The sequence below is a fragment of the Myiozetetes cayanensis genome, unplaced genomic scaffold (assembly GCF_022539395.1).
Source record: "Myiozetetes cayanensis isolate MyiCay16 unplaced genomic scaffold, myiCay2020 scf3, whole genome shotgun sequence".
NCBI lineage: Eukaryota > Metazoa > Chordata > Aves > Passeriformes > Tyrannidae > Myiozetetes > Myiozetetes cayanensis.
The window spans coordinates 11,449,693-11,469,823 of record NW_026087521.1 but is presented as its reverse complement, the minus strand read 5'-3'; the positions used below and the strand labels follow the sequence as shown (position 1 = coordinate 11,469,823).

General features: G+C 37.5%; 1 protein-coding gene across 16 annotated transcripts in view; it reads right to left on the bottom strand.

Annotated features, from left to right (window-relative positions):
- Positions 1-20,131, bottom strand: part of MAGI2 (membrane associated guanylate kinase, WW and PDZ domain containing 2) — a 719,386-nt gene that overhangs the window by 210,685 nt on the left and 488,570 nt on the right. For all 16 annotated transcript variants that reach the window (XM_050324405.1, XM_050324392.1, XM_050324403.1 and 13 more), the window contains one exon: positions 12,401-12,480. In XM_050324405.1, coding sequence (XP_050180362.1) covers positions 12,401-12,480 — 80 coding nt within the window. The remainder of the gene's footprint in view (positions 1-12,400; positions 12,481-20,131) is intronic.

The window sequence follows — 20,131 nt, the reverse complement described above, 5'->3', positions numbered from 1 at the left end:
GCAAATGTTCCTTAACCTCACAACTATATTTCTTACAGGACTAAGACTGGGGAGAAAGATTATTTTTTTTTCTCCTTGCTAGACCAAATTCTATGTTTTTAACCATGTTGTAGATTTCAGTCACCAAAACAACACAGAATTCAAGCTGGTAGTAATGAAATTTTAATGGAATACCATTTACTGAAATAGATCTAAGACTATATTTTTCTACCCAATATTATCTGTTTGTTTTATTTATAGAAATTTACATGTTAATAGATATATTGTAGCTACAATTGGATTTTTTTAAACAAAAAAATTACTGTGCAAATTCCAGCAATCAGTGTAGCAAGCAGCAAGTAGGCAATATTGTTCTATTTTCCATGATCATTTCACTAGACCAACAAAAGTCCAAAAGCAGCATTTAACTTCTCAAAAATTAAAACCCACATTTAATGAATAATCTAAACTACTCAGCAGATGTCCAGACCAGACATCATAGGGAAGCATGAGAGCAGAAGGATGACGAGAAAGTAAAGGTGATATAATCCTTCAAGGATTTGAAAAAAAAAAAAAAAAGATACAAGAAGGAGATAAACCACAGAAAGCTGAAATGACTTTAAAAGTCCCCTAAGTTGTGAAAAGGTATCATGTATCATGCCTTTAAAAGCTGGGGAGACATAACAATCTAAAGGTCTTTCCATACCATTTTTCAGTACTCATCAGAGCAACACTGTACAGTCTTGTACAACTAATGTAGAACTTGAAAATAAAGGCATATTCTTCAGTTGTGAAGAGACAAAATAAATCACACAGTGGTGGGGACTATTGCCCAAGCAGAAACATAATGGCACAGCAAGTGACCACAGAGAACTGGGAGGTAAAAAATAGGTAGATATCTGTTTCTGAAGAAAGTGAACCACCAGAAAAAAAAAAAAAAAAAAAGGCAGGTTCATTGAATACTAATGGAACTACGATTTGCAATAGCCTAATGGTCTCTGCTAAACCTACTGAAAAAACAGTGAGGAGACTGAAAAGTCCACAAAATCACCTGCCCTCCCAATCACCAATGATTGGCAGACCTTTCCCGCTTCCACAGCTGAACCAGAGAGAAACTGAGTGATTCTTCCAGTCCAGTGGAGGAAACCAGGGGATCAATTCCAGACAGAAAACCTTAAAAGATGAACGTCTGAGTATACAAAATGTATCAGTCCCAAAATAGCTAAAGCTGACTTTGTTCACCCTGTCTGCAATGGTGAAAGTTTCTGAAAAAATGGCATAAGTTGAAGATAAATTGGTGGTTGAGCAAAAGGCTTAGTATGAAAAGCATGAACCCCATCTTGCAATAGCACTGGCAGACACTTTCAGATTCAGTAGTTGCACATGACCACAATTTATGTATTTCTGTAGTATTTCTAGAAGTGTTTAATTATGAAAGTAAGATAATATAATAATATACAATTATTCTGGATGCTTTTTTGAGTAGAAGGAACAGGGATCTCAGATATGGATTGAATATCATTGCCATAAGAAAACTGGGGTTACCAAAATTTTGCTAAAGGAGTAAAAAACGCAGAATTGTGTTCTCTCTGTAAGGGAAAACTTTGCTCCCTCAAGCAAATATTCTGTTATAGAGAATATAAACTACAACTTTAAATTCTCTAAGGAAAAATTTTTCTTGTAAAAAGGAAAAATCATGGACTACTTAAGAGAAATAAGATAAGAGATATCCAGCTGCAATTGTAAGAGAAAAAAGGCAGTTAAAAAAGGTAAATCCCTCCCTTGAACTCTGCTCCCTCCTTCCAAAACAGCAAAACTTTTGGACAAAGCAACTCATGTCTTTCACGGCGGTGTCAGAGCTGAAAGATGAAATAAAAATTTCTACAACTAAAACATTTCTAATATTTTTCAAAGTCTATTTGAGCAAAAGTACATTGAAACAAAGCCCAATGACCAGTATATTAAACTATGCAGTCAAAAGAAGATGTAGCTTCTCATTACCTCCAGAGTGAAGCACAGCCATGTTATCATTGCAGTGCCAGTACAGGAAAGGTGTAGCTTATCAATAGTGAGATGTTATCTAGACTAAATAATTTCTTAGATAAAGTTGCTAGTTCTCACTCCTGTTAATAGTTTTGACAGTAAATTATGACTTCTCCTCTCATATGACTTTTCCCCCCTCTTTCATACAACAGAAGGAAGAGGATTCAATGGAAGAACTGGGTGTTCCATCTTTGTACAGGGAAGATCCCTGGGCAGCATCCCAGTCTCAGGAGTTACCAGAATCTGGCCTGCATGGCTACAGAAATACGCATATATTGATATGTAAGTAAGGCTCAGTTGTGTTTGTTTATACCAAGTGACTACATTCATCTGGAATCACTCTGCATTTCTATGGCCTTTTAATTTTTACAGTTGTGTAGACAACAAAGATCCAACACTTCACCAGAATGTGTAATTAGAAATTATTATTTTGATGAAACATTATACTGTATTCTGTTGAATGTAATTACTTAAAAAGGTTTGATTTTTAAAAGAAACAAATTCTAACATTTCCTGTCTGGATTCCACAATCCTGCCTGTTTGCCTTACCATTCCTTTGTTCCTATCTTTACCAGGTACAGGATTTCCTCGGATCTAGAGATATTTTTCCCTCTTCACCTTTCTATGCTGAAATAGTTCTAATGTATAAATGCATCACAAATCCAAAACTCTTTTTATACAGCCAACAACATCTCTGCTTTTTATACTTTCCACCTTTTATAGCCACTTATTTTATTCCAAAGTCTTCTACTATGATTTCTGAAAATGCAGTTCCTCCCTTCCCAATGGTTCTGCAATAGAAATTCTCATGTCAAGTGTCTGTGCCTTCCTCCCACTCAGGCAGATACAGTTCTCAAAAACTTTAAATGTTACCACGACTTTTTTATTTTCTCTTTCTGTCCCACAAACAGTGATTATCTGCCACTGGGTCTGCAAGGGTATTAGTCATGAAAGACAGAGCCTTTTTAAAGTGCTATGTTATCTGCCAAATCTTAAATACAGGATATCTCTGCTCAGACAGGATTTTCCAGTTCTATTTAACAGGGACTCCAACACTCACTCTGAAGATTTTAAGCTAGAATCAAAGCCCAGGTGTCACAAAAAGAAAATAACAGACCTTTTTAAAAGCACATTGCAAAAATAAAAAGAAAATAAAGTATAAGGAATATTAAGTTAATATTAAGACAAAACCTTGAAGTAACTGTATTTGTGAAGCTCAACTGCTTCACAAGCAGTTGTAAGCTAAGAGCAATCAAAGGATGTTGGGAAAAAAATATTTTGCCTTTAAAACTATCTGAAAAATAACAAGTGTTATTAGAGATTTTATCAAGTCATCATAGTTCTTATCTGTCAGCAACTGACTTTGAGATAATTGCCAGGAAATACCCAACAGGCCTCTGCAAGAAGGCAAACTTGCCAACAAAGAGCACTGAATTGTTTTTTTAACTTACAAATCTGATGGAATTGTTGACCTTCTGGATGAAATTCAAAATGAGGTGATTATGGAGAATAATTTTTTAAAAGGAGAAGATTACCATTCCTTTTTCATTAATTATCACTGTTAAAAACAAGAGCTTTCATAAAAAAGTCAGAGGGAGGAGAAATAATAAATATGAAGGTAACTGGACATATTGAAATGAATATAATCCCACAAGCCCTCTTTGTTAAATATATCATGCTTCATTGCCATTTAGAAGTCAAGGGTTGAAGGATTAAAGCTAGAGAGAGAATAGGATTGAAAATCATGTGTGCTGATTTCTACCTATGATTAAACTATATTTTAAAGGAATTTCAACCTTTTGTTCTTTACTGGCATCAAGACCTTGAGTGTGATCTTTGAAAAAGGTGCTGTTGTGAATTCTTTTCCATGTGAAAAGGTAGGACCATTCCTTTCAATGGTCCTTGTAGGAATATTTAAGGCCACCTCTATTCTTATACCACACAATGCTTGCATTTTAGCGGCAAAAATCAACCTTGTGCAGTCAATAAGAATTTTGCTACTTGCTTCAGTGGTGAGTAGAATCCAATTTATAGCTTGTTAAAGATGTGAATTGTTAAAACTTTGGCCCTATTTCTCCTGATGAGTTTACAAAATCTGTCTCCCTCCCTTTCTAAATTTCATTACACATTCCAGATGAAAACTACTTAAGCTTAGCCAGTTAACTTGGCAGCAAAATGAAAAAGAGATGCTATCAGAAACTGGATGCGAGGAGCTTCAGCAGCTCCAGTAGGAACTCAGGATACCATTGCCATTCTGTAGTGGTCATGTAGCCTTGGACCACCTTTCAAACTGTGCTATCATGTTAGCTCCAGCTTGCTGGCTCTGTTTTGGGGTACATCACTGGTGAATGTGTTTATTTTATTCTGAAATTAAACTAAAATTTGAAAAAGTTTTATAAAATATTAGTCAACCTTTATTGCTGTTTTAAAATGTATTATTCACTATATCTTACATGACTAATGAACATGCTGCATTCATTACACTGGACATTTGTTATACAGGTTATAATAAAGACTTAGAGTGGAAAGGGCCATTAACCAAAAAATAGTTACTATCTCTATGACCTTTTTCAACTGAGAATCTCAGTGCATTTTACAAGCAAATAAGTTTCACAGACATATGAAAGGTGTGTTTACATGACCCTCTTTCATAAAACTGAAACTTGAAGTGATTTCTTTTCATAACATCATGAACTAATTAAAATGAAAGCCTGTGATTTGCCTCATCAAAGACCACCGGACAAGGTAGTAGCTTCCTCAGCCTGCATTTAGCTACCTTTAAAATATTTAGGTTGCTGAAAGAGTTACTGTGAGCTGTCAATACCTCCAGAGGAAGGGATCCTTGCAGGCTGTGGGTTATAACAGCAAGGAGCTGTGGGATGCCTCTGGATCCCGGGCATCTCCACTTTAAATGCACAGTCTGGGTGAGCAGTGAGAGCAGTGAGTGAAAGAGAGACAAATCCTAGCTGAATTATTGGGGAAACCAGAATTTTTTTCCTATACTTTTATTCATTCTTGTCTTTGCAGTTACTGACTCTATTTAAGATTAGGGTTAGTACTCTACAGGGATTTGTATGGCTGAGACTGTGAGAAACTGTAATCGTTCTGAAAGCAAAGTAATACTTATTAGTCCATTACAGTTTAAAGGACTTACACTGATAAGTGTGATCCAAGGAATCACTGTATGCTAGAGTTCCCCCAGGGAGATACCAGGAAGTTGCCCAGGGCACAGACAGCCAAGGTTTGTTCATGTGGGCAGCTATTTTGTCTAAAAACTTATCTCATCTAAAACTTCTAAAACTTCCTCTTCTAAAATGTGTCACTGAACCAGGTCGTCCAGAGAAGTGTCTTCTTCCCAGGAAGAAACTCTAATGAGGTGACCCCTTTCTTATTTTTATTATTAGTATTATGAGTTTGGCATGGAAGGTTTTTTTGGTCAATTAGTGCCCAGATGGTGTTGCCAGCATGAAATGCCCTTCCAAAGGTCATAACAGTTCAAAATATTTTGTTACAGTTTAATTGACCCAAAACTGAAAGTGGAAGATGAGAAAACCATGTTCAATATGTCAAAAAAAAGACAGAAAAAAAATTTATTGTGATCAATGTTATTACAAGTAAAGCCAGCTCCATTACAAAACTTATTAAATACTACTTAAAATGGTGTTAATAATCTGCAAAAGAGAGTTCTAAGTAAAAACTCTGTGGTTTAAAGGTGCAATATTCTTATCATCTGGAAACACCTGGATTTAAGTCAAAACTGCAAATGAATTTGGTAGTCTGTCAATCCACTTCCTAATTCCTAGTCATTTGTTCCTATCACAAAGCCACCAGGCAGAAGTGCGTGATGGGCAGTCCTTACTCAGAAGTGACTCAGGCCTGGAAACAGGAAGGGGTTTGATGTCTGAATTGAAAAGAGCTTGCAGAGCAGTATCAAAGTTTGCAGCAAAATTACTCATGTGTGCCTGGCACTCTCAGCTGAACTCTGTAAGGTTTGCTTATTTGCCCTTGGGAAAAAACCCAAACCAACAGTCCTTGGCACAGGAACTCAAACCATCCCAGAAGAGATGGTTTAAAATGTCAAGGGATGGTGTCATGCTCTATGCTGCTCTCTGGAGCTGCTCTCCACTTTTTCTCTCTGGATTGATTAACCTGAAATTATATTTTGCACCCCACCTGGCAGAGGAACCTATCAAAACTTTTTTCTCAGCTGCAGGATAGTATCTTTTCCAGGCTGTAATGCAGAAACTTTTGATTTAAAATAAAACAAATAGCCCGTTCCCCCACCTCCCCCCAGTTTTTTTGAGAAACCCATATAATGAGGACTGCTCCTCAATAGAGGATGCAGAGGATGACAGAGGAGTCTGGTTCTTAGGTGGATGTAATACTTCAGAGCCTCGAATAACTTGATGAGCTCTGGAACAGATAAAAATTCCAGATGCAAGCTTGGGATTAACCTTTCCTCTTTTCTGTCTTCTGTGATATCCCTCTTGACTGTGCAGGCTTTTTGGCTTGGCGTTTTGTACTTGATATCCTACCACCAAATAAATTCCCAACACAAGGATCTGGATTCCCTTTAAGGTACTGGGTCTCCAAATATCAGATGTTGCAGCAAGCATCTGGTTAGGTGCCCACATCAGCTGTGATGGGGAATTGTTTCCTTGTCCCTTCACAGAGAGAGTCGAATTCCTTGGCCACCTCCTGCCCATCGTGATTGTGCACGATGCTTCCCCTCCCATTTGAAATCACTTAATGCATCCGTATTGAGACATAATGATTCTGTATTTTTCAAGGAAAATATTAACTAAAGTCTAGAGTCCGGCCTCCAAATGGATTCAGTGAAGAAGAGTTAAATCCACTTAAAGTATTTCTGAAATTCCATGTGAGATGGACGGGTGGATAGGCAGAAAGGTTTCTTTCAGTGTGGTTGGCAACTGTTTTTTATTAACTGATGCCAAGAGGAATAATGAAAGATAACACAGACCAACTAAATTTTTATGAATTGCATGGCTGCCATGGGCTAGAGACAGACTCTTCTGAGGTCCTTATTTATTTCTGGCTTAGTCGTGTTACAAATTAGCATTAAGCTAAAATTCTCCAAGACAGCTTTCTTGAAAAAATGTACATACAAACTGCTAATAAAATAAGTAATGACCTCCTTGTTTATAGGCATGTCTCACTCTCTATAAAAGTATTATTTCATATGGTGACCTATTTAGTAACCAACAACATTCCAGTATTTGAAGAAAAGAATTAAGTTATGTGGATACTAAGTCTAAAAAAGAGACTCTCCTCAACATATTTCAAACAGCAAATATAATTCCCTGGAAACAAGGTTTAAAATAGTAATGCTGGTAAAACCTTAACTGTAGTGGAACAAATGTACTATTTAATACACAACGTAACTAGCACATAGCATTAGATATCAGTCATGACTTGCATAATTTTAGGAGTTCTTGTTTTCATCAAGAATAAAAAACTATTTTTCTGAAGATGATATTTCTTTCTACTTTGGTTTCCTGGGGAAATGAACTTTATGGGTTTGTACTGTTTGATTGTTCACCATTCTCCTCTGTAAAAATCTGAATCTACTCTTATAGTTTTTAACTAAATTTAGCTGAGATACAGGTATCTCAAAGATAAATATATTGCAAGATAAATATAACTTCAACAGATACCCTAGGCTCAGCAGCTACTTTCTAGCTTGCACAGGCTAATCTGGTTTGCAGAGACAGAAAAGAAGAAAAAGCTTTTTACAAGTAACTGAGAAAAAAAATTGCCGGAAGCAATGAGCAGAATACCATGCTGAGAGACACAGTGCTCAGGGTCACATGGCACCAGATGAAACCCAAACACTAGCCTTCTCTCCCAGTTCATATTGGGATCCTTCCTTCAACAGAGACAGGGACTTGATCTGGAGTTGTCTCATGTCCTGCTAGTGCTTTTTTTCACACAGTGGAGGGCACTTCCTCTTCCTTCCACCTCCTCTTCTGGCCATGTATAGCAGTGCTCTGTCCAAGTTTCCTATGTAAATCTCTGATATGGATACATCCCAGTAAGCGAAAAAGTCCCACAGCCCCTTGTACCCTGGACTGCTGAAAGATTTATTTTCAAACTCAAGGCCTCTACAATCAAATAAGAACCTACTCACAGGAAAGTGTTTATTTGCTACAAGTTGGACAGGCATCGGAAAACACAAATCGTATCCATACAAGATAAAAGTTCACAACTTGGTTTCCAGTGAAAATATGTGTCAGGGAATCAATAAGTAATGCTTTACCCATAAAACAAGCATGCCTATAGCCAAATGCATCTATAAAACAAAACTATAAAAGGTTGATATGTCTTACTACAGCATAGTGAAGAATCTGAAGAAGAGAATTCTAAAGAAGAGAACTGAAAGCAGTGAATGCATCAGAGGGTACTGCCTATGACTACAGGAAGGGGGAAAAGCATAACCTGACAAAATGTGATGGGAGGGTGGGGTTCAGTTCCAGATGAAAACACCTAAATGCAGCAGTCTGTCTACATACAGGTGTTTCCATGTGAATCAGGTGTCTGTGTCCTCTAATTGTCAAAGCAGAGCTGACATTCACAGTCAATGAAACACAAAGGCAACTCGGTTCACCCTACATAAACCTCTATATTTTGTAGTCAAGTTGGTGGGTGTGGAGGAGATGGAAAGACAGATGACAGATGAACACTAGGTGAAATCAAAGTTTTATTTATAGTCATAGGCCTACTTGTATTTGAAAACTAAGAGATAGGGGAAAGGAAACTGACAAAAAATAGGGAGGGTTAAGAGGGATGGAGACTACTGCTTGGAACAGATTAAGAATGAAATTAGTAAAATCTGTTGTAAGGAAATAAGTGAAATTTGACATATCTGATCACAGGAAATTTCAACAGCTGTTTAATCTCCAAATTGGATATCAAAGGAAATGTTGATTTTTTTCCAGAATAAAAGTTCCCTTAAACGAATTAGAGAATTTGAAAAAGTTAATTGCTACATTTCTTAACAAAAAGTGAACTTTCTAAAACCTGTGATATTTAACGTCATTACAACTGAACTGCCTTTCAATACTAAACTACATTTCTTACTACCTTATGGGACTTGTCATTCTTTTCCATATTCTCTCCCAAAGAACAGACTCCTTTGGAAGACCACTCACATAATATACCCATAATCATGCAAATCCTGTGAGTCTGCTATGTTATATGACTTTACAGAAAATTTAGCAACCAGCAAATGTAGCTCACAGAAACAAAAGGGGTAGAACTGTAACTTCTGTAGTACTCCTCACAGAAAAACTGTTTAACTAATTTTGAGGTGGAAAAAAAAAATCATTCAAAAGAAGTATTTTAATTCAGGAAAAACAAATATTTAATTCATATTTTCAGCAGAGAAAACACAATTATTTCTATTAACATAAGATTTTCTGGAGGAAATCAGAAACGTGTAAAAAATTGCATCTGGTTTTGAAGAATTGCCAGCTATTTCTGCTTATTATATTATGAAATTCAGATCGGTGCCATACAAACGTAAGAGTAAGATGCAGTTCTTGCTTCAAAGACCTGCCATCTGAGTAGATCTGACAGAGCAAAAGTTAAAGTAATTTGCTGAAACTCACATAAGTTCCATGAGAGAGACAGCAAAAAAGATCAGCCTTAAAACCTCCTGACCTACAAAAGGATTTAGAGCAGTGGGTGTCATTAAAGGAAAAGAGAAAGAGTCCACAGCATGAAAGTAAAGAAAGCTTGACTTGGTAGAGCTTGTCAATCTCTTGGCAAAGGTATGTGAAAATTTTTCAAGAGGAGGGATGTGCTGGAAAGTTGATTCAGGTTTTGCAAAGGGAAATGAGCAAGCACTGGGATTTGCAGATACAGAAGCCAGAGATAATGAAGAAATCATATTTGGCAAAGGAGTATTGAAGAGCTGAAAGTGGAAGAGATAAAATGCCTAGAGCAGAGAGGGTCCTCAAGATCACTAGCTCAGAGCATCAGGACTCAGATATTGTATGTTGCGTGGACATTGCCTGGTGTGGAGGCTGCATGCTGGTGGTAGAATGAAGAAGGAGGATTTGCCAGGATTTGCATTGAAAGGAGAACACAGCAGTTAAGTTGTTCACAACGAAAACTTGATATGAGAATCTGGTAGGTGATACGGACATCGTATCTCAGAGAATTAATACAAATTTCATATGTGACAAAATGAATGTCAATGAAAAGCACAGGTTACTCAGATAGCGATAAAGCAGCAAGGTGAGTATCACTTCCTATCTAAACACTGATGTCTTTCTAAAATTTTGTGTGTCTGAGTAAAATGTGCCGGAATGAATCACAAAGTGTAACAGAAAAGCTGTTTGGCGTAAAACAGTTACCAAGCCATAGCTGAAATTAATTCTTGATGAGAGATTAAATCTAAGCAAAAATTCCAAATCCCCATGTGCTATAGGAAAGTCCCTGGTGTTGGACCTCCATGGCAAGGTACAGTCATTTTAAAACATATCAGTGATTTTTAAGAACTTTTTCTTCTGCAGGTATTAGATTAAAAAAAAAAAAAAAAAGACAAACGACAATTTCAAACAACAGAAGAACCTTAGAAAAGAGAGGATGTTGCAAGAACAATTGCTATAAGAATAGAAAATCTCTCCCTAAAGTCTTTTATGCATCACTCTAAGTACTTTGCATTAATGAGCTGAGCAGTCTTAAAAGAACAACATGACCCAGCATACTATAGTAATTCAATAATTCAGTAGTCAAATAACTAAAAAATAATGCTGCTTCTTTAATGCACCAATCTTAATTTTAAATTGTTTCAGATAATTTGGTACTTCTTTTGGCATTTCAGTGCTTGTTGTGATCTCAGTATACAACAACTAACAGAAAAAGAGAAAAGAGAAGAAAAAACCCCAACATATACTCCAGGTAACTGACATGTTACTCCATAGATATTGGTGGATTTTTTTCCTGCCTTTCCCTCTAGTATTTCTTAAGGAGCAGGCTAAGATACAGCTCCATATAAGTAACATGAGAGATTTAGAAAGCAAAACTCCTGTGCCCTTGTTTTGTTTCAGTACCACAGTTCTATTATATTCACTGTAGAATTTAGTCTGGGAGCTAGTGCTGTCAGTGCTAGAATAAGCATCACAAAATCATTCAGACATGTAATTTCTGATGTCAGAAGAGAACGTCAGAACTGCTGCTGAAATAAAGAAGGGATTTTTTGAATATAGCAATCTTTGAAAAGAAAGCTATTTACAAAAAAAACCAGGAACCTTTTTTACCAAAGCACTAACCCTGCAATTCATACAGTCAGCGACTCCTCAGTGACCTCTTTATCAGCCCTGAGTTTTCATTCTATTAATAGTAATTACATTAACCAAATGCATATATTTTGGAAAATTTAAAATAAATCAGATGCAGTACATAAAAAACTATTAATACATTTAAAGTATTTTAATATACTTTGAATTAATGCACATAGCATGCATGCATGCATTTAATACTCTGTACCTCACAACAATAAAATAAGTAGCAGTCTTTAGAAATCATTACTTCTTAACTGACTTATCGAACAGACATGGAACTATAAAACAATGAAAAAAAAACCTTATCAGAAAAAGATCTATTGCAACACATTTTTATATTTACTTTATTAAATGATTTTGAATAGTGATAAACTTTACCACACAAAAATTAGAAATTATACTGAATGCAAAAATAGTTTGATATCATTTGTGTTATTTCATATTTCTAAATCTGTCAACATAGTCATCTTTCCTGCACAACAGCTACAGCTCCTTTAAGCATCCTCAACAGTACATACGCTTTTAAATTTTAAAGCATTAACAATGCAGTACCCTCCAAATCCAGCCTTGAACTCTGACAGACACTGATCTTTTTTCTCCCTCCCACACCCTGTTTTATCAGACACTATTTTTTTAAATTGGCTACTAAATAGCATAGCACTGTACCTTTAAATACAAATCAAACAATATTCATATTCCCACGGTGCTGCTAGTTTCCCTTATGCATTGAATCGCCTGTAGATTAAAAGCTCAGAATCTGAAAAGGGATTCTGTTCTGCAGACCAAAGTTCTCTGTAGGAGATGAGGGAGAGGGTCAGTCCCGGAGTCACACACACAACAGGCAGAAAACACACTTGTGATCCTCAGCTTTGGATAGCATCAGAAAGGGGAATAAAAAGCAGAAACACATGGCACACTGAGAACTGGTATCACTTATGGCTTCTAACCAAAGCAGCAATTAAACACCTTTCATCATTCCCCCAAATGCCTGATTTTTGTAAGAACTGAAAGAGAGAGACACACACAAAGGCAAATCCCCTCTGAGCAGCAAGGAAAACTTAATCACCTACCATTTTCTTTGCACTCTTCTGGAGGTTTAGCCTTTTTCGCAAGTCGTGGATCCAGCCATGATGTTGTCTTTGTGTTATGGCTGAAAAGAAAAGAGATCACTCTGAGCAGACACATACTGAAAGGAATCAAGTTTATTCCTTAAGAAAAAAGGGTTAGTCCAACAAAATTGCAATCGATACACTTAATTTGCTTACTGGTTCTAAGTAGCCCTGAAGGAGGTGTAAGAGTAATTGTGCAAGGCAGCTGTAAATTTGGCAACCTCAGCTCCCTGTCCTCAAAGCAGCTATTTTTATTAAAATCAACTAGAATGTTGCCAAGTTAACCTCATTGAAAATGCAGAACTCATCCAGAGCAAAAGGAATTTATTACAAATACAGTGTTCTCCCGTTGAACGAGTGCAGGCGACAGGATTCTGTACCATTCTCACAGTTTTTGGACAGAATTATTTTCATCTTAAATCTGTCCTTTTCATAAATACAGGTTTGCTATTTCTCACCAGCAGCACTGACAAGGCATGGCAAAAGTGATGCAAATTACAGCATGCTCCTGCAAAGTCTACATTTCCGGACAGGGTGATTAATGATACTTTGTTTAACAAACCTTTATCTCTCCATATATAATCCTTCTATAGAGATAAAATAGATATGCACAAGCTGAATGAATCATGTGGCTCCTTTCTATACTCAGAATAGATCTTTGAGAAATCAGCCATCAAATAGCGTTCAACTGGCACAAATTGTTTTCTGGGAGATTATTTTGCCAAATGAATTGATACTTAGTGCAGCTAATGAGACTTAAAACCAGACTCTTTCAATTTATACCTTGCCCATAAGCAATCAAATTTGGAGCCAAATATTGTAAATATATTAAGAAAGGAAGATGATAAAACACAAAAGGATGGGATCATTATTCCTTGATTTTTCAAGATGCCTTTCCTACAATATCATCATTCAGAGACACTTCTAACCCATGTTTTATTTATCTTATACATCCTAGGAGAAGCTTGTTCCATACAGTACTGAATTATTTAGTTTATTATTAATTTGCTGTGTCATTTTAAAGTGTGCTTATGACTTCTCTTATAAACATTAGTATAAGGTGTACAAAAATGGGACCTGGCAAAAAATGGATTAGGATGCAATTGGGAGTTGGTGAGTTACTGATACAGTCCGTGTGATCCAAACACCACTGGTTCCTCTAGGAAAAATAAATGCATAGAACCAGTTCCTTCTCCCACCTTGTCTTCCATGGCAGATAATTTTTTCTCTGCCTCGATTTCTCTCTCTCCCTCTCTCTCTCTTTCTCTCTCTAAAAATAGAGTGATAGTGCCTACTTCTCAATATTGTCACTATGTTAAAGCTTCCTCCACATTTTGGATGGGAAAAGAGGTAGATGAGAGTTATGTGTGGATAAAGTGCCAACTAAAATGAAAATTGAGACATTTAAGTTCTTTTTTAAAGTATTATCTAGTCTAGAACACCATTAATGACAGGCAAGGAGGATAAACAAACCCTTTGCTTACTTTGAAAGCAGATCCATATTTGCAGAGTATGAAGAATGATGAGCCAAAGGTAAGGTGAATTTGAAATGGTGCCAGCAGCCCGTGCCTGATTGGAAGTGTAACTAAGACACTTTTTCTGAAGCTCTGGCTGCCTGTGGTCTCCTGTAGGGTGCATTTTTATGCTGCAGTCACAGCCTAACTGCAGCCTGTGCAGACATACTCGAGCTAGCTTTAAATTAACTAGGGGAGATGCTGGCAACATGCTGTCAGTGCAGCAGTGTGGAGCTCAGCGTGGGCTCATCACCCTGGCATCTGAGCTACTTGGGTGCATCCAGCAGCACATGCTGAGCTCCATACCACCACAGGTACCCCGTTAGCAGTGACAGAGCTCAGAGTAAGTTTGGACATACCTGTGGAAGTTGCAGTTGCACCTCTAGAGTGCGGGCATGTCTGTACAACAGCCACTCGCTCCCAGCTATTAATTCTGATTTGTTTTAGGGCCCCCCACTGATTGCAGGGACTAAATCAGAATCACAGATATTTCCTATGGCTTTAAAAGAGTAATATATACGACTACTGTTAGCAATGTTTGCTGTGGTATAGAGCAAATCTCAAAGAATTTTACAAAGGAAATAATCCACCTTGTTTTAAAGGTAAGAAAATGGAGTCACAGAGTCATGAAATTACTGTCCACAGCCACCAAACAAGCCAGTGGCAGCAGCAGTACTAGCAGTCAACTGTTGCTGGTCAACTGACCGATATTTTCCTTCTAAGTCCATCCATCAGAATAGACCAATTCACCAGCCCTGAGAACCCGTATGACACTTCCAGAATAGACCCAAGAAATGAGTTTTCAATATCTGTAAAGATGGGTGGCAAACTGAAAACAAGCCAAACTCAGTATCAATATTCAAAACTGTGAATTAGTTGAACTGCAACCTCCAAGGCTTTCCTTGAAACTGAGAAAAGCAAGCAAACAGTTATCCATAAATGTGGCTTCCATAAACCCAGCAAGACTGACTCTTACAGTTTTGTGCACTGTGGCCACACTAAAAAAAACCATAAATGAAGTAAAAAATCAACAGCTCTTCCAAAAGAAGAGCAATTCTTCAGTTCACAGCAACATTTCAGAGAATGAAGATGATATTTCATTTACATCAGCTCTTTCAGCACTGAATCTCCTCTTCTAGGTGCTGTCACTCAAACCCACTCATCTACTTAGTAAAAGCAAAACTCATCCACAAGAACTTTTATCTGTAACAAATAACTCAAGGAGCAAAGCACCTTTTGAAATTCATCTCGATCCTCCTTACCCATATCCATGCCTTTTCCCTAGCCCTGCCTCTCCACTTCATCACGTGCACTAAATATAAATGCTGCCTCTTGCAATGGGACTTCATGTGCTTCTAGACGGGTGCTCCAGGGGGTAAGAAATCTTTTCCTGCTCTGAAGAGAGGACTTCAAAGAAGGTAGAATCAACTCCCACCTGTTTTTTTACACCTCTGCAGTACCATCAATCTCCAATTATGCTCTACATAGTGCAGTTTGCTTAGATTGTCTTAGCAACCGGGTGCACAACACACAAACACTCCTAGGAGGAGGACAGACATGACTACATGGCTACAGTGCCATGCTCACGCTTTGCAGTGCTGTTCAGAGTAACCTCCTCTGACTCTTCAAGCAAGGACTAGAATTGGGGTTAGCCAACCACAGAAACAGAAGAGTGGCAGATTCTTCCCCACACAAGAAAGACACATTGGGAATGTGAGGAAGAAAAAAAGCACAGTGGTTCTGGTTTGCTGGATGTTCCAGGGCAGGCTGCAGAGACACCACCTCCCCTGTGTCCCAAGGCTTTGTCTATTCCCTCTTCAGCTCTGCAATGAACTAGAATCTGTAAAAGCTCAAGGGAGACAACATTTATCTCCTCAACAGTTTTTAATGTAATTTAAAAGAAGCCTTGATAGGAAAGCTTTAACTATGGAAGAGAAGACAGAAAGAACAATAAATTGGTCAAATTAACACCAACAGCAAAAATAACATTAACAAGTACCTGCTGCATAGGCTGTGCATATTTAATGCATTTATGCACTAAGAACCTTGTAGAGGCATAACCTGCCTACCTTTGCACTAGGTCTAATCATATGTGTCCATTTGGGAAGTCTTATGGACAGACCAGAAGGAAAAGGGGCTGGGGATTTACAGATTAGTTATGAATGAATTGCAGATGAATAGCAGCAGCAGTTGTGGAGTAAATGCTCAAATAGGCATTTGGAGCAGTTGTCATTGACTGAATGAGAGTGAAGTGATGCAACAAAAGTGTCCTGTGAGAAATACAGCTGTAGCTCCACCAGCATTTTCCACTGGCCAGTCCTTCATTACTCAGCAATAACTATACCTTATCATTAAAGACATGTCTAGAAAGTCCATCATTACACAATTTCAATGATTTAGATTACTAGCTAGGATAACTGAGCTAAGAGGTTACTACTGGAAAATCAACAATTCATGTCTTAGAATCTGTCTTAAAATCAAGAGCAAATTCCAAATTTTGGAAACTTTTAAAGCAGTTATCAGAGGATCTTTTCAGTCTTACTTTGAGTAGGTGGAGCATGGGAACAGCACAACATTTTTAAATTCATCCTAATTTGTTACCTGCTGTACCCAAAATAGAAACTGTACATAGGCCTGAAGTGTATTGCAATTTTTTTTTAAAGGTCACTCAGTAAGGCAGTGGAGTTTAATATTATAGGCAAAAGTCAATAAAATAATTATTGCTGAGCTAACTTGAATCTTTCTCTTTACCAAGTACTTACACTTAGCAGAAATAATTTATCAGAATCAGAGTCCTCTGATATCAGTTACAAACAATTTTAAACATATGTGGAAAAAATACTCTTCAACTTGTTTAAATAAAATGAAAGAAAGCTCAGAATACTTCAGAAACCCTGACTCAACCTCTTGTTCTTCTCCAGATTTTCTTTGTAGCTCTGCTTTTAAGACTTCACAGAGACTCATTATGCCTCTGTTCCCTGTTAATAGCACTGTAGCTAGGTACCAGGATCAGAGCCTCTCTGGGAATCTCAGTGGATATTCCCACATATCTTTAGGAAGCAAAAAACATTAGGAGTGTGGCTTTTTTATTTAACAATGTATTTTTATTGTAATTATTTTTAGACTATATTATTTTACTTAAGATTTGAATATAATGAATTTGTGTTAGCAATCTGTCAGTTTAAAACACTTCGACAGATAAAGTTTCTTGCACTAACAGAGCCTTCAGACAATCTCTTGAAAAATTCTTGAAAAATATAGAAAGTAGTTACTGACAGGAATAGCCTTAATGTCTTTTGAAAGCACTGCAAACCTATTCTAAATTGTGAGTTGTACAAGGTATGTAATTTGCACGTTATTGTGAAAGGCATTTCAAAATGGGTATTTACCAATGTGCTGCTTCAGTGTCATTGGGGACAGAACATGTGGGTTTGTTTGGGTTTTTATTGTGAATACATTACATTTAAGTTGGTCCTCAATCTAATAACTTGAGCAAAGGGGAGTATATGAGACAGAACAACCATAACACACTATAGACCTCCTGACTTCTAAAATACTAACTCCTTTTCATATGCTGAAGATTTGTAGATCTGCAGAGCATTTCAAGTAGCATAGTAATGATCTTCAGTAACTTGTGTGTGGAGGGACAGGAAAACTGAGCATTAAACCAGCAATTTTGCAATCCATCCTTTGTGGGTTGCTACCTATACTCTTAGCACACATGTAGGAACAGATACAAAAGGAAGTTGTCCTCTGGCCATGGTTTGCATGGCAGCAGCTATGACTGCCAGTTTGTGTTGCATTTCATGCTGCTGGTCTGTTAGATGTGCTCGGAGTACAGGGTCCTTAAGAGATCTGGGTTTGGGAGTGTCTAAGCTGTGAATCTTAGACAGCCTTGGGCAGTAGATAAGCACTTATGTACTCAGCCCAAATACAGTGGTGGTGCCTCTAGGCATTCGCAGGAGCAGAAGATGCTTATACAAGATTTTTAGGGGAATATATAAATGCCTAAAGTCTCCTATGGAAATTTCTGGTGTTGAAGTAATTCTCTTTGACTCAGGCAATTAATTTCTGACCAAGAATGGGCTTCATCTCATGTGACTACAGAAATTACACAGCTAAATATGTAGGATTCCTCTCTATTCAAGGGAGAGACACCTATATAGAGTAATTTATCTTATCTATCTTCCAGTGGGACACACTAACCATATGCTCTTAGCAACATAAGGTGTGCTATGGCACATCCCAAATGGTCTCCAACTGTCACTGTAGAAGGGTGCTGGCTTTGACGAGTTCTGTCATATCTGTCACGACCCTGGAGATCCTTGGGCTATTAGTACGCCTCTACAGTGGTGCTTTGGCTCAGATCAGGAGGTCACTTTTAAAGTGAATCTCCCTCTCAGTTATCTTCATTTTCACACTGAGAATTCTCCAAGCTTGTAAGCTTTTCCCTTGAACTTAAACCAGAAGACACACAACGGGAGTTTTGTTAATGCACTACATTCAGAGGCATGCAACCCATGGCACCTGACAAGACCTAGAAGCTGTGGATGCTGGGTTGTCAGCAGTAAGTGTTTCACGCAGCAGTGAATTTGATATTGCTAATTTAGATATGGACATGGTTTAGATCAGAAGGAATTCAGACTGGTTTTAATTTAAATCTGGTATCATGGACTGAGTTCAGGGGTCCAGGGGTTGTAGACAACCCAGTGCACTCCCAGAGACTGACTTTCTTTTCAGTTTCATCTGAAAGGAATTCAGTGCAGGTACACTGAAACGTGAACTAAATCAGTGTGTGAAGACAACCAGAAGATTTCCTTCAAAAGTGTGCTCTTAACACAAATTACATACTACTGCAGACATAGCTTTGGATATCTGCAGACATCTCTACTGGTAAGAGCAGATACAATTTTGCAAATTAATTCTTCCCTTGTATTTGGACAGGATGAATCAGCCTCTGGAGGTAATTATCTCTCTCCACTGACCACAGAAGGAGTCTTGGCAACTGGTTTATACTAGATACCTAATGCTATATGGCAAGGCAGGTGAGCTGAATCTTCTAGTTCAATAAATACAAAGGAGAAAAGTTATAACAACACTAAAAACATCAGAGGAAAAGTGCTGGAAGAGAAATTCTGCAGAGCAGAGTAGCAGAGACCTTTGGGGGAAAGACAAGAAAGTGAGGAAAGACAAGAGGAGTTGAGCTGGCAGTTTGACCTGGACGTCAGCACAGATAAAAACAGCAATTGAGTGTAAGGGACAATACACCACTAGCACAGACTGAGAATGTCTTTATAACATCAAAAGACAAGAGAAAAAAAAAAAAAACAGAATTCAGCATTCCACAAATTCTTTCCAGTTCTATCATCTCCTCATTCCTAATTAATTTGCCATGAGGCAAGGAAGTGGTCTCAGGAGAAAGAAACAAAGAGGGATCTTTTCTGTTGCCTGTCCCATTGTATGTCATATTGAAGTCCAAAAAGCATTAGAAATCTGATTTGTTATGCTGATCAAAACTGACAAATTTGATCCAACATATAAACAAGGGAAAAGAATTACAGACATCTGTAATCATACCTGCATTGTTGAGCAGGCAGAGTGGTGTACTTCCACCTTTTAGCAGTATCTTCTAGTACAGAACACAGTTGTCGAATTTAATGGTATATCGAGGCTTAACTAATATATTCTGCTTTCTGACGGTGAACTGAGGAGCAGCCAGGAACAACTAAACATATCATGGTTCTTCAGGGAAGCAAGATGTTGGGATAAATGTTCCTGAAGTCAAAACACTTTCGCACCTTAAAAACTGCTATGAAGAAATACTGATCCCACTGAAGTCAGTAGCAATATTCTTAAAAACAAACTAGGTCAGGATCTTACTTTTTCAATTTGTAGCTGTACTTCTTTTCAGATATCACCTGAAATAGCACCAGCTGTATTCAAAAACTTAATGGTTGTTTTTTATAGTGAAGAGGAGAGTCCCTGGCAAAGGCCTATTTTATAGCTGGTTTTCAGTCTTTTATGGTTCTTTCATAAAATAAAAAAAGAAAAACAACCAAAAAGCAGCTTTAACAACTAGAAAAGATACTGCAACAGGTCCAAAAGGCAATGCTGACTATGCTGTTTGGAGAAGTAGGTGCTGAAGTAGTAAGAGACTGAACTGGATGTACTGGAAAGT